Below are 11,673 nucleotides of genomic sequence, written 5' to 3' on the forward strand. Positions count from 1 at the left end.
GTGTGAAACATTTTATGTGAAAAACGGTAATCGGAATAAATATAAAATCCTTTTTTTTTTAATTAAAGCAAACAAGCAAGAAGATAAAAAACTTCATTACATATGGCAAATACATGCCGATTAGAGCGCCCTCTACTCGTATCTGTCATTCCTAAGGAAATTCACATGGAAGTGACATGCCATACAACAAATACATGTCGTCTATTAGCATCTTAACATAGACAATTGAGTTCATGTTACAATTAAATGCAATGAAAACATATTTTTTCATTAAAGTGTTTTGTCATACTTAATCCCTTTACTACATTTCAATCTTGAAAGAGTCTATTATATGTATATGGCCAATAGAAATTAATTGTCACAAAAACGAATACAAGAAAAATCAAAAACATAACAAAAACTGCAAAAGAAAATGTCAACAAACACCAATCTCATCATTCTGCAAATTAATTTAAGTTTTAATTTATAGTAAAAAATTAAAAAAAAAAAAAACTAACGAACATGAAATTCTAACAAACCAAATAGTTACTAATCTCTATGTACTCGTATCATTCTATCAACAAACTGGCTTTGAGGCAGAGCAAATGAATGAATGATGGCGAAATGTTTAATTTTTAGATAAATTTTTAAGTGATTATGAGTTAACACTTAAACTCCCCTTTTTTGTTTTTATTAGACCGTATTTTTGCGTTATTTCACCGAAAGCCAAACTAAAGTTTATAAAATGATCACCAAGGATTGTTAGACAGAACCCATTAACAACAGGTTACCATGGTTCCATATAAGTAACCTGCCGAAAACAAATAGTGAAAAGGCCACATGAACATTGAGAATGTCAAATATATGCCGATTTAAGAATGTCACAGATGGGAGACAGGATTCACTGAATAAGGTTAAGCCAAGCGATTTTTTTTAATATTTGGCAGTACTTGGCATTGAGGATGTCAACTTGTTCTCTTTTTACATTCATTCTTTGTTTACGTTTTCTCCTATATGATGACATTTTCAATCGTCAGATTTGACATCCTTAATGATGTTTATGGGGCCTATCCACTTTGTGTTTTTGCATGTGACCTAACCTTCTATTAGTGAATCCTGGATGGGAGACTACGTAAAGTCACTTCCCGAAAACAAACTTGGAAAGGTCTGAACTTAAAATCGGAACAAGTTGACATCCTCAATGGCAAGTACTATCAATAATTCAAAAAATTTAATGTCACCTTTTTGCTTTCCGTAACTTTATTTAGTAAATCCTGGTTACCATACTTGCCGAAAACAAAAAGTTAAAAGACCCCATAAACAGTTCCCATGTAAAAATATTTGATTTCCAGGATTAGCCTAAATGAGCCTACAAAAGCGATCCCATGGCAGCCGGTTGTACGTAGCGGATTGACCCGATGGAATCCTTCAGTGGCAAGGGCTGCCGCCAGAGTGTACGGGTTCGTTCTTTTTTCGTCATGGGAGAGGCACACAAGTGACGTAAACTTCTATTAGTGAACCCTTCTAGCAGCTTAAGATGTCAAAACTGAAGTTCACTTCATTCTATGTAAATCCTTGGTGGAATTTATATTACTTTAAATTTTACCTTGTAATCCTTTAAATCCTTTTATGTATGTATATCATTTTTCTATAGAAAAGCTCTCTATGCACAACACTTATGTTTGTGTGCGTGTACTATAAATGTCTTTATGTAATCATTTTATGTATGTGTAATATAAGTGTTGAATCTGTAACGTAACGTAACGTAACGCAAAGTATCTTACCAGAATTATATGTTTATTATGAATAATGCAGGCCAATGGCGAACACCGAGCTTCATATGTTCGTTAAATGTTTCGATTTATTTATGTTATCAAAGATGACGAGCCAATGATGGCAGGTGAAAATAAGAAGAATGTTTGTTAAATAAAAAAAGAAAAAAAAACAAAATCTTAAGAAAATGTAAGAAACATTTTGTTTTTCTGTTTTTATAAAAAAAAAACAACGATACGAATAGAAAGCAACCGTAGCGCAGAGGTTAGCATGACGCTGAACGCCTATGACGCTGAACGCCTAGGTTCGAATCCTGGCGAGACCATTAGAAAAAATTTTCAGCGGTGGTTTTCGCCTCCTAATGCTGGCGACATTTGTGAGGTACTATGCCATGTAAAACTTCTCTCCAAAGAGGTGTCGCACTGCGGCTCGCCGTTCGGACTCGGCTTTAAAAAGGAGGCCCCTTATCATTGAGCTTAAAAACTTGAATCGGACTGCACTCATTGATATGTGAGAAGTTTGTCCCTGTTCCTTAGTGGAATGTTCACGAGCAAAATTTGCAATATGGGGGTAGAAAGCAAGAGTCATGGTTTGATAATCCCTCGAAGACAGAGACCAATGAATGTCAGATCTTAAAAACGTATTTTGAAGCACCGCTGTTGTATCTTTTCAACATTTTTCGGACTAATCGATATGAGCTTTTTTATACCCACCACTATAGGATGAGGGTATACTAATCTAGTCATTCCGTTTGTAACACCTCCAAATATTCGTCTTAGACCCCATAAAGTATATATATTCTTGATCGTCCGAGTCGATCTAGCCCTGTCCGTCCGTCCATTTGTCGAAATCACCATAGCGGTCGAACGTGTAAAGTTAGCCGCTTGAAATTGATGTAGATCGTTGGGTATGGCAAATGGGTCATATCCGGTCAGATTTGGATAAGCTCCCATATAAACCGATTTTCCAATTTGATTTCTTGAACCCCCTAGGAGCCAAAATTTTCATCCGATTTGGCTGAACTTTAGAACAAGACTTGTGTTATGACTTCCGCCATCCATGAAAAGTATGATCCGAATTGGTCTATAAGCAGATATAGCCCCCATATAAACCGGTCCCACGATTTGACTTCTTGAGCCCCTAGGAGCCTTAATTTTCATCCGATTTGCCAGAACTTTGTAACGGAGTCTTGTGTGATGACTTACAACTGCCATGCCAAGTACGATCCTAGTTGCCTTTTTGAGCCCCTAGATGCCTCAAATTTTCATCCGATTTGTCTGAAATTTGGAACAAAGACTTGTGTTATGACTCAACATCCATGCCAAGTACGATCCTAGTCGGTCTATAAACAGATATAGCCCCCATATAAACCGATCCCATAATTTGACTTCTTGAGCCCCCAGGAGCCTTAATTTTTATCCGATTTGGCTGAAATTTGTACGAAAGACTTGTGTTATGACTTCTAGCATTCAAGTACGATCTCCCGATTTGACTTCTTGAGCCCGTGGGAGCAACAGTTTTTGTCCGATTTGGCTGAAATTTAGCATGTATCGTTCTGTCATGTTTTCCAACAGCTGTGCCTAGTATGGTTTAAATCGATCTATAACCTGGTATAGTTCCCATATAAATCGATCTCCCGATTTGACATCTTGAGCCTTTACAAGCCACCATTTTTGTCCGATTTGTCTGAAATTTTGCACGTGGTGTTCCGTTATGACTTTCAACAACTCTGCCAAGTACGGTCCAAATCGGTCTATAACCTGATATAGCTTCCATATAAACCGATCTCCTGATTTGACTTCTTGAGCTCTTATAAGCTGCAATTTTTGTCCAGTTGGCTAAAATTGAGCATTGAGTGTACCCTTTCCCTTTTCAAAGTGTATTAAAACTACCCATTGCCTTTTCAGTTGGCTAAAATTGAACATTGAGTGTACCCTTTCCCTTTTCAAAGTGTATTAAAACTACCCATTGCCTTTTCAAAGTGTACTAAAACTACCCATTGCCTTTTTAAAGTGTACTAAAACTAGCCTTTGCCTTTTCAAGGTATACTAAAACTAGACTTTGCCTTTCCAAAGTGTATTAAAACTAGCCTTTGCCTTTTCAAAGTGTACTAAAACTAATCTTTGCCTTTTCAAAGTGTACTAAAACTACCCTTTGCCTACTCAAAGTGTACTAAAACTATCCTTTGCCTTTTCAAAGTGTGCTAAAACTACCCTTTGCCTTTTCAAAGTGTACTAAAACTACCCGTTGCCTTTTCAAAGTGTACTAAAACTAATCTTTGCCTTTTCAAGGTGTACTAAAACTACCCTTTGCCTTTCCAAAGTGTATTAAAACTACCCTTTGACTTTTCAAAGTGTACTAAAACTACCTTTTGCCTTTTCAATGTGTACTAAAACTACCCTTTGCCTTGTCAAACTGTACTTGTCAAACTCGGCCGAACTTTTTTTACTTTAAAAAAAAGGTCGTACGTCAAAACGTTCTGGCAACAGAAACTTATATAGCAGTCCCCTCATATTTAAAATAGAAAATGCATTTTTTTGTAAATTTTCTTTTTGAAAATACAGTGGATACAAAATTCGCCTACAATTTCCTCTTCTTATTGTCACTTTAAAACTTCTAGAAGCCAAAAAGAAACTTCCCACGCATTTCCAGCCTTTTGAATTAAAAAAAACATCATTCTGACATCCTTTATCCTGGTGCTGTCATGTAAAATGATCTTATAATCTCTGTTGCACCAAACGGCTGGTGATGCGCATGCGTTCACTATACGCACACACCTATAAGAAGTGAAATCTACTATTTAGAACAATAAGAATGAGGAAAACAACAAAGGTTGCTGAAGCAGGTGATTAACTCGGCGCAAATAGTTAAAATCACAAAAATCTTCCGTATGTCACTCGGTTGTTTGGTTCCTTCCAAAACGCAAACAGAAAACCCAACAAAATTCAAAGTGTGGGAATTTGGGGTGCACACTTTCTCACGATCCCAACTTACTTTCGTCGTAGTAGTCGTCTCCGGTGGTGGTAGTAATGTTGGTGACCCTCTCTCGCAGTAAGAACGACAAGTGATTTCCTTTATAAAAATCGATCAGTCTGCTGTTGTTTTATTTTTTCATAGATATTATAACTGCTGCATATTGCTTGCTTGCCGTTTGGGTTACATTTATTGCATGCGGCGGTGTGGTGTGTCCGTTTGGCTGGGGCTTTGGGTGAGCAGCGCTGATTGTACTCTCTCATTCATGTATTCATTCATTCATACTCCATTGTGTTCTGAGCTCGTTCGTTCGTTCGTTGTGCTGTTGTGAGATCAAGCCATGCGTGTGTCGTTCGTATGTTAAGCCGACCTCGCTTGCTCGGGGATATTTGCAATTTACAGTTTTTGGGGAGGAAGTAAGACACACACGCACATTCAATATTACGTTGCATTGTATGAGTTTTTAGTGTGCGCTCACCTCGTTCGGTTCGGGTAGACATGCAGTTTAACACGAGACGACAATGACATTACATCCAACAACAACAACAACAGCAGCACCAACAACGAACGAAAGACGTCATCGACGACTTTATTGATCTTGAAGTAAGAAAAGCACGAGAATGGCTCTGGCAGAGTATTTGTTATTGTTAGGGTGTGCAGCACAGTATTTGAAGTTGGATTTTCATCAAATGGGAGTGTTTTGATTTTCAGGGTGTTTACATATCGGATCTACATGCATACATAATGGGTTGGGGACGTACTTATATCAGACAGACACCTTTGGTTATGGCAAATGGCATATTAAATTTTTAAAGGTATTTAAGTCAACCAGGTATGTTAATTTTACTTTTTTTTCACCCCTAGAAATATCTTAAGATTATCATTAAATCTGATACTAAAATTAAGAGCTAGGTTGAAAAATTTCATTTTAAAGGAATTTCGAAGAAATTTTGTCAACATAACTTTATTTTTGTAGTAAGGGAATTTAAGGACTTTTCCTAAAAAATTACATTTAAAAAATTTTTACTTTCAGGGTAGTTGTCAAATATTTGGAAATGTTTGTAAAATTTTTTCCACAGTTGGGGATTTTTTTTTTCAAAATATGGAGATTAAGAGTTTTGCATTTTTATACTCTCCACCATAGGATGGTTGAGATGTAGGTCGTTGGGGATTGCAAATGGGCCATATATATAGTTTATATGGGGGCCATATATCTATATATATAAAAGAGCTCCGTGACTGACTGACTGATTTATCAACGCCCAGCCCAAACGGTTAAAGGTCGGAGGCGCGTGATTTTGTGATATTCGTACGTTTAGGTACTAAGGTAGGCTCACTTAGACAATTTTAAGTCCATTGTGATACCATAGTAGCGACAGACCAAGGCTTCTGGCGGGAATCGAACCCACGACCCCTGCACTGGTAATCAAAGCATGCTACCAACTCTGTTACCGGAATTCCCCGGGGCGTTTAGGTACTAAAAAGTACCAAAAAGTACGAACGGATAAGGCTAAAATTATGATTTTGGGCTCCAATTAAAGAGCGTATCGAAAAACTAAGACAAACATTTCCCAAAATCGTACTGGTAGTGGAAGAAATAGTACGTTTAGTACCGCAATTGGTCGCTTTTTTTTTAAATTGAATTTTGGAGCTTTGAATTTTGGTACTTAGGTACAATTTGGCAGCCTAAATTGGGGGGGGGGGGGGGGGGCAAAATGAGTTTTTGAACTTTTAGACATTTAAGTACTAAAAAGTACCAAAAAAGGTACGAAATAGATGGAATTTTCATAGGACGATCGGGTAGAGCTAGAACTTTGAAATTTGGCTTAAATAATTGTTGGTGCGAAATAAAGGAGGTAGATAAAAAAAAAATATGAAAAATATTACTGGAAACGGAGAAACGTACGTTTGGTACCGTTAAGTTAAAAAAATTTTCCAAGTACAACAAAATAAAAAGGCGACCCGGCAGCCGAGTTGATAGCGTGCTCGAATAACAGTGCGGGGATCGTGGGTTCGATTCCCACCATAGTCCTCGGTCTGTCGCTACTGTATTACCACAATGGACTTAAATTGTCTAAGTGATTCTGTAAAGGACTGCCACTCTTCCTATCCTAACTTAATAAAATAAAAAATTTTTTAAATTTAAGGGAATATTGGGGAGTATTTGTAAAAATTTTAAAGTTTTTTTTTATTACAAGCAACAGAGAAATGTGGAGAGACCTATAAAATATCACTTTTTCAAAAATATTTCCACTTTTAAGGGAATTTTGGGGATTTTTATCAAAATTTTAGAAATTTGATTTTAGCAAGTTTTTAATCATAAACATCCGAAAAATAAGGAAAATATTATAAAATTCCACATATTCAAACTTATTTCCCCATATCAGGGGATTGGGGATTTTCGCCTAATTTTTGGGAATTCGACAGAAGGAAGTTTTTGCCAGAAAAATATCGAAAATAAGTACTAAAATATTACACTTTTTCAAACATAATTATTTTTCAAACATAATTCATAATTTTAGGGAATTTTGGGAAAAACATAGAAATTAAAAAAAAAACTACAAAATCTTAGCTTCTCAATCATGCGTTGTAAAATGCAAATTTGTCCATGTACATTTCATTAAGGAACAACTTCTCACATTTTAATTAGGACTGTCCGATTAAAGTTTAAGTTCAATGATTAGGGATCTCCTTTTTAAAGTCCAATTTGAACGGCGTGTCGCAGTGCGATACCTTTTTGGGGATGTCGCCAGCATTGGAGGGAAAAAAAACAGCAGAAAGTTTTTTTCCGATGTTCTCGCCAGGATTCGAACCCAGGCGTTCAGCGTGATAGGCGAACACGCTAGCTCCTTGCTCTACTGGCTTCCTCACATATTTCCTCATTTGAGGGTGTTTAAGGGATTTTTAACAAAATTTTGGACATTGGACATTTGGACATTTACATAAAATCCCACTTTTTAAACCTATTTTCCCCATTTAAGGAAATTTTGTGGGTGACCCCATAGACACCTTTTCCCATATTGCTAAGGTCGTAAAGTTTTCCTTTTTGGCGGTGTTTTTGGGAAGGGGCAGCCCCCCAAACACTTGTTTCCACAGTTGGATATCAGATTCATATTCTACACTCAAATACCTTTTATTTGAATCCCATATTTCTATGGTCGATAAATGGGGGATGGTCCGTTTGGGGGATTGACCCCCCGATACTTGGTCCCATATTTGGATATCAGATTCCAATTCATATTCTACACTCAAATACCTTTTATTTGAGTCCCATATTGCTATGGCCAATAAAAATTTCGGATTTAGAGGCGTTTTGGGGTTTGGGGTGGTCCCCCAAACACTTGGTCTGACAATTGGATATCACATACGTTTCCTAATCTAAAATACCTTCCATTTCATACACTATCACGACAATATAGGACTCTATTGTCGTGATTGGTCTATATATATATTTGGTAGGTTTTGGGGGTGGGGCGGCCCCCCTAGGTGCCCCATCCGAGATTTGGATACCAAATTTTTGTTTTTAGATTACTATAAGAGAGCACAAAAAATTTTGCTAAAATCACACCACCTATCTTCGAGATCTGGCATTTCTGAATATTAGTGTAAGGGGGAAGGTCCGCTCCCCCTTCAAATATCAAAAAATTAAGTACCCTATTTTCACCACGGGAACATAATGCATCATCTGTGAAAATTTCAAAAAAAATCGGTTTAGTCGTTTTTGAGTCAATACGGAACAGACAAAACCACAAACAAAAATTGATTTTTATACCCTCTACCATAGGATGGGGGTATACTAATTTCGTCATTATGTTTGTAACTACTTTAAATATTCGTCTGAGACCCCAAAAAGTATAAATATTCTTGATCGTCATGACATTTTATGCTGATCTAGCCATGTCCGTCCGTCTGTCTGTCGAAAGCGTGCTAACTTTCGAAGGAGTAAAGCTAGCCGCTTGAAATTTTGCACAAAATACTTCCTATTAGGGTAGGTCGGTTGGGTCCATATCGGTCCATATTTTGACATAACTGCTAATCGACCGATCTTGGATCTTGACTTCTTGAGCCAATAGAGAGAGCAATTCTTATCCGATTTGCCTGAAATTTTGCACGACGTGTTTTGCTATGACTTCCAACAACTGTGCTAAGTATGGTTCGAATCGGTCCATAACCTGATATAGCTGTCATATAAACGATTTGGGAACTTGACTTCTTGAGCTTCTAGCGCGCGCAATCCTTTTCCGATTTGGCTGAAATTTTGCATGAGGTGTTTTGTTATGATTTCCATCAACTGTGGTTAGTTGGGTTCAAATCAGTCCATAACCTGATATAGCTGTCATATAAACCGATCTGGGGTCTTGACTTCTAGAGGGCGCAACTCCTATCCGATTTGTCTGAAATTTTGCATGAGGTGTTTTGTTATGATTTCCATCAACTGTGGTTAGTTGGGTTCAAATCAGACCATAACCTGATATATCTGTCATATAAACCGATCTAGGGTCTTGAGTTCTTGAGCCACTAGAAGGCGCAATTCTCATCCGATTTGCCTGAAATTTTGCACGACGTGTTTTGCTATGACTTTCAACAACTGTGCTAAGTATGGTTCGAATCGGTCCATAACCTGATATAGCTGTCATATAAACGATTTGGGATCTTGACTCCTTGAGCTTCTAGAGCGCGCAATTCTTATCCGATTTGGCTGAAATTTTGCATGAGGTGTTTTGTTATGATTTTCATCAACTGTGTTTAGTATGGTTCAAATCGGTCCATAAGGTGAAATATCTGTCATATAAACCGACCTGGGGTCTTGACTTCTAGAGGGCGCAATTCCTATCCGATTTAGCTGAAATTATGCATGTTTTATTATGATTTCCAATAACTGTGTTTAGTATGGTTCAAATCGGTCCATAAGGTGATATAGCTGTCATATAAACCGATCTGGGGTCTTGACTTCTTGAGCCTCTAGAGGGCGCAATTTTTATCCGATTTGGCTGAAATTTTGCATGACGTGTTTTGTCATGACTGTCAACAACTGTGCCGAATATGGTTCAAATTAGCCAATAACCTGATATAGCGGGTCCGAATCGGACCATAATTTGATATCGCTCTAAAAGCAGAGCAAATCTCTTCTTGTACCCTTTTTTGCCTAAGAAGAGATGTTTTGCCTTAGAAGAGATACCGGGAAAAGAACTCGACAAATGCGATCCATGGTGGAGGGTATATAAGGTTCGGCCAGGCCGAACTTAGCACGCTTTTACTTGTTATATAAGAAGATTTGGATTTTTTTTTTTGGAATTCGACGATAGCAATTCTTTACCCATGGAAAATCCTTTAAAATTCAAATTTTTCAAAACAGATTTACCCCTATAAGGAATTTTGGTTTATTTTTTGTTTCCATATTTTGGGACTTTGATCTCTTTCCATGATTTTGGAATACTGTGCGATCTTGATATAAATACCTGCGCTGTGAACTCTGCAAAAACCTTCGACCTGTACGGATTTGTTGCATATCAATCATGCAAGGTAATCACTGTCCGTCCATCCCTCACATTTATAACATTGCATGCATGCTGGTGATTATGAACTATCGGCATGTACAGTTGGATAGTTCCTCAGTCACATTCACTTGCTCATTTAATCAGAGCAAAGTGCTAAGGAAAATTTTCCCCCTAAGGGCTCAAAACAAACGGAAGAGGCTCCTATGAAGCAGCATACAAACCAGACAGGTTGCAAGCCGGCTTGGTGTTTTGTTTTGGCTAAAATGTTAAGGGTGGATTGAACCTAAGCAGGTACTGTCTGCTGCTGCTGCTGGTGCATGCAACCAACGCGTACATGTAGGTCTCGTGCACTTTGCCACAAATCAGGCACACACAACAGTGATTTGCTACGATTCATACGATGCCGACTTTGCTCTCTTGCTTTTACTCTCTGGATGTGCGGAACCATGGAGTATGTTGCAAGTGGTACATAAAGGATCGCTTAGCTTAGGGGCAACATCATTTACAATTCAGCTACCGTACAGTAAACAGCACTTGCTAATATTTTGTTATAATTCTACCTCATACTCGTCGTCGTCGTCATCGTCATATAAACAACATGGCTGTGGATGGGCAAAAATTTATGACCAAAACTCAACATTACCGCAAGGTGACCAAGCCATTGCTGGAAAGGAAACGCAGAGCCCGCATGAATCTCTATTTGGAGGAGTTAAAGGAATTAATAGTGGACACCATGGAGGAGCAGGGAGAACACATCAACAAGCTGGAAAAGGCCGATATACTAGAAATGACGGTGACTTACCTCAGAAATCAGCAGAAGGCTGATGGGTATGCCCAACCTCTGGCCAAAAAAACTTTGAATGTGGAGAAGTTTCGTGAAGGCTATACGCAGGCTGCCTATGAGGTATCCAAAATATTCTCCTCAGTGCCGGGCATTGATCGTGGCTTTGGCACCCGTCTCATGAAGCATTTGGGTTATCAGCTAAAGGATTTGAAGCAGCACCTATTTACCAATGGCACCTCTGGCCAACCATTGGTGCGCGATTTGGAAAATCACCATCAAAATGGATTACCCTCCAAGGATGAAGATGTATGGCGCCCTTGGTAGAGCTAAGGAAGGAGGAAAAAAAATCCATGAAAGTACGAATTTACTATTGCTATCTCATAATTAAGAAGCTTTATTAGTTTATAAGTCATTCACGAGATATATGAGAGAGTGTGTGTGAGAGTGTTCCGCATGTGCGTATGTATGTATGTATGTCAGTTGTGTTCAAGGACTTAGTTTTAGTTATTTCTTCTCTTCCATTATTATTTTTGTTTGTGATATTCTGTGATAGTTTTAAGATGCTCTGGATATGGTACAACTCTAAGGATCTCCATACAAATGACAAGTATTTTTTTTTGTTTAACTCTAAGGCTTTAATGTTTTGTTTTTTGGATAAGTTTTATA

At 37.8% G+C, this 11,673-nt stretch overlaps 1 protein-coding gene across 1 annotated transcript; it reads left to right on the top strand.

The window, feature by feature from the left end:
• Window positions 1-10,442: 10,442 nt before the first annotated feature.
• LOC106083257 (enhancer of split mdelta protein) lies at window positions 10,443-11,673 on the top strand. The gene has a single exon (XM_013246171.2). The coding sequence runs from the start codon at window positions 10,822-10,824 to the stop codon at window positions 11,329-11,331; it is 510 nt and encodes a 169-aa protein (XP_013101625.2). The 5' UTR covers window positions 10,443-10,821; the 3' UTR covers window positions 11,332-11,673.

This window comes from Stomoxys calcitrans, chromosome 2, assembly GCF_963082655.1.
Source record: "Stomoxys calcitrans chromosome 2, idStoCalc2.1, whole genome shotgun sequence".
Taxonomy (NCBI): Eukaryota; Metazoa; Arthropoda; class Insecta; order Diptera; family Muscidae; genus Stomoxys; species Stomoxys calcitrans.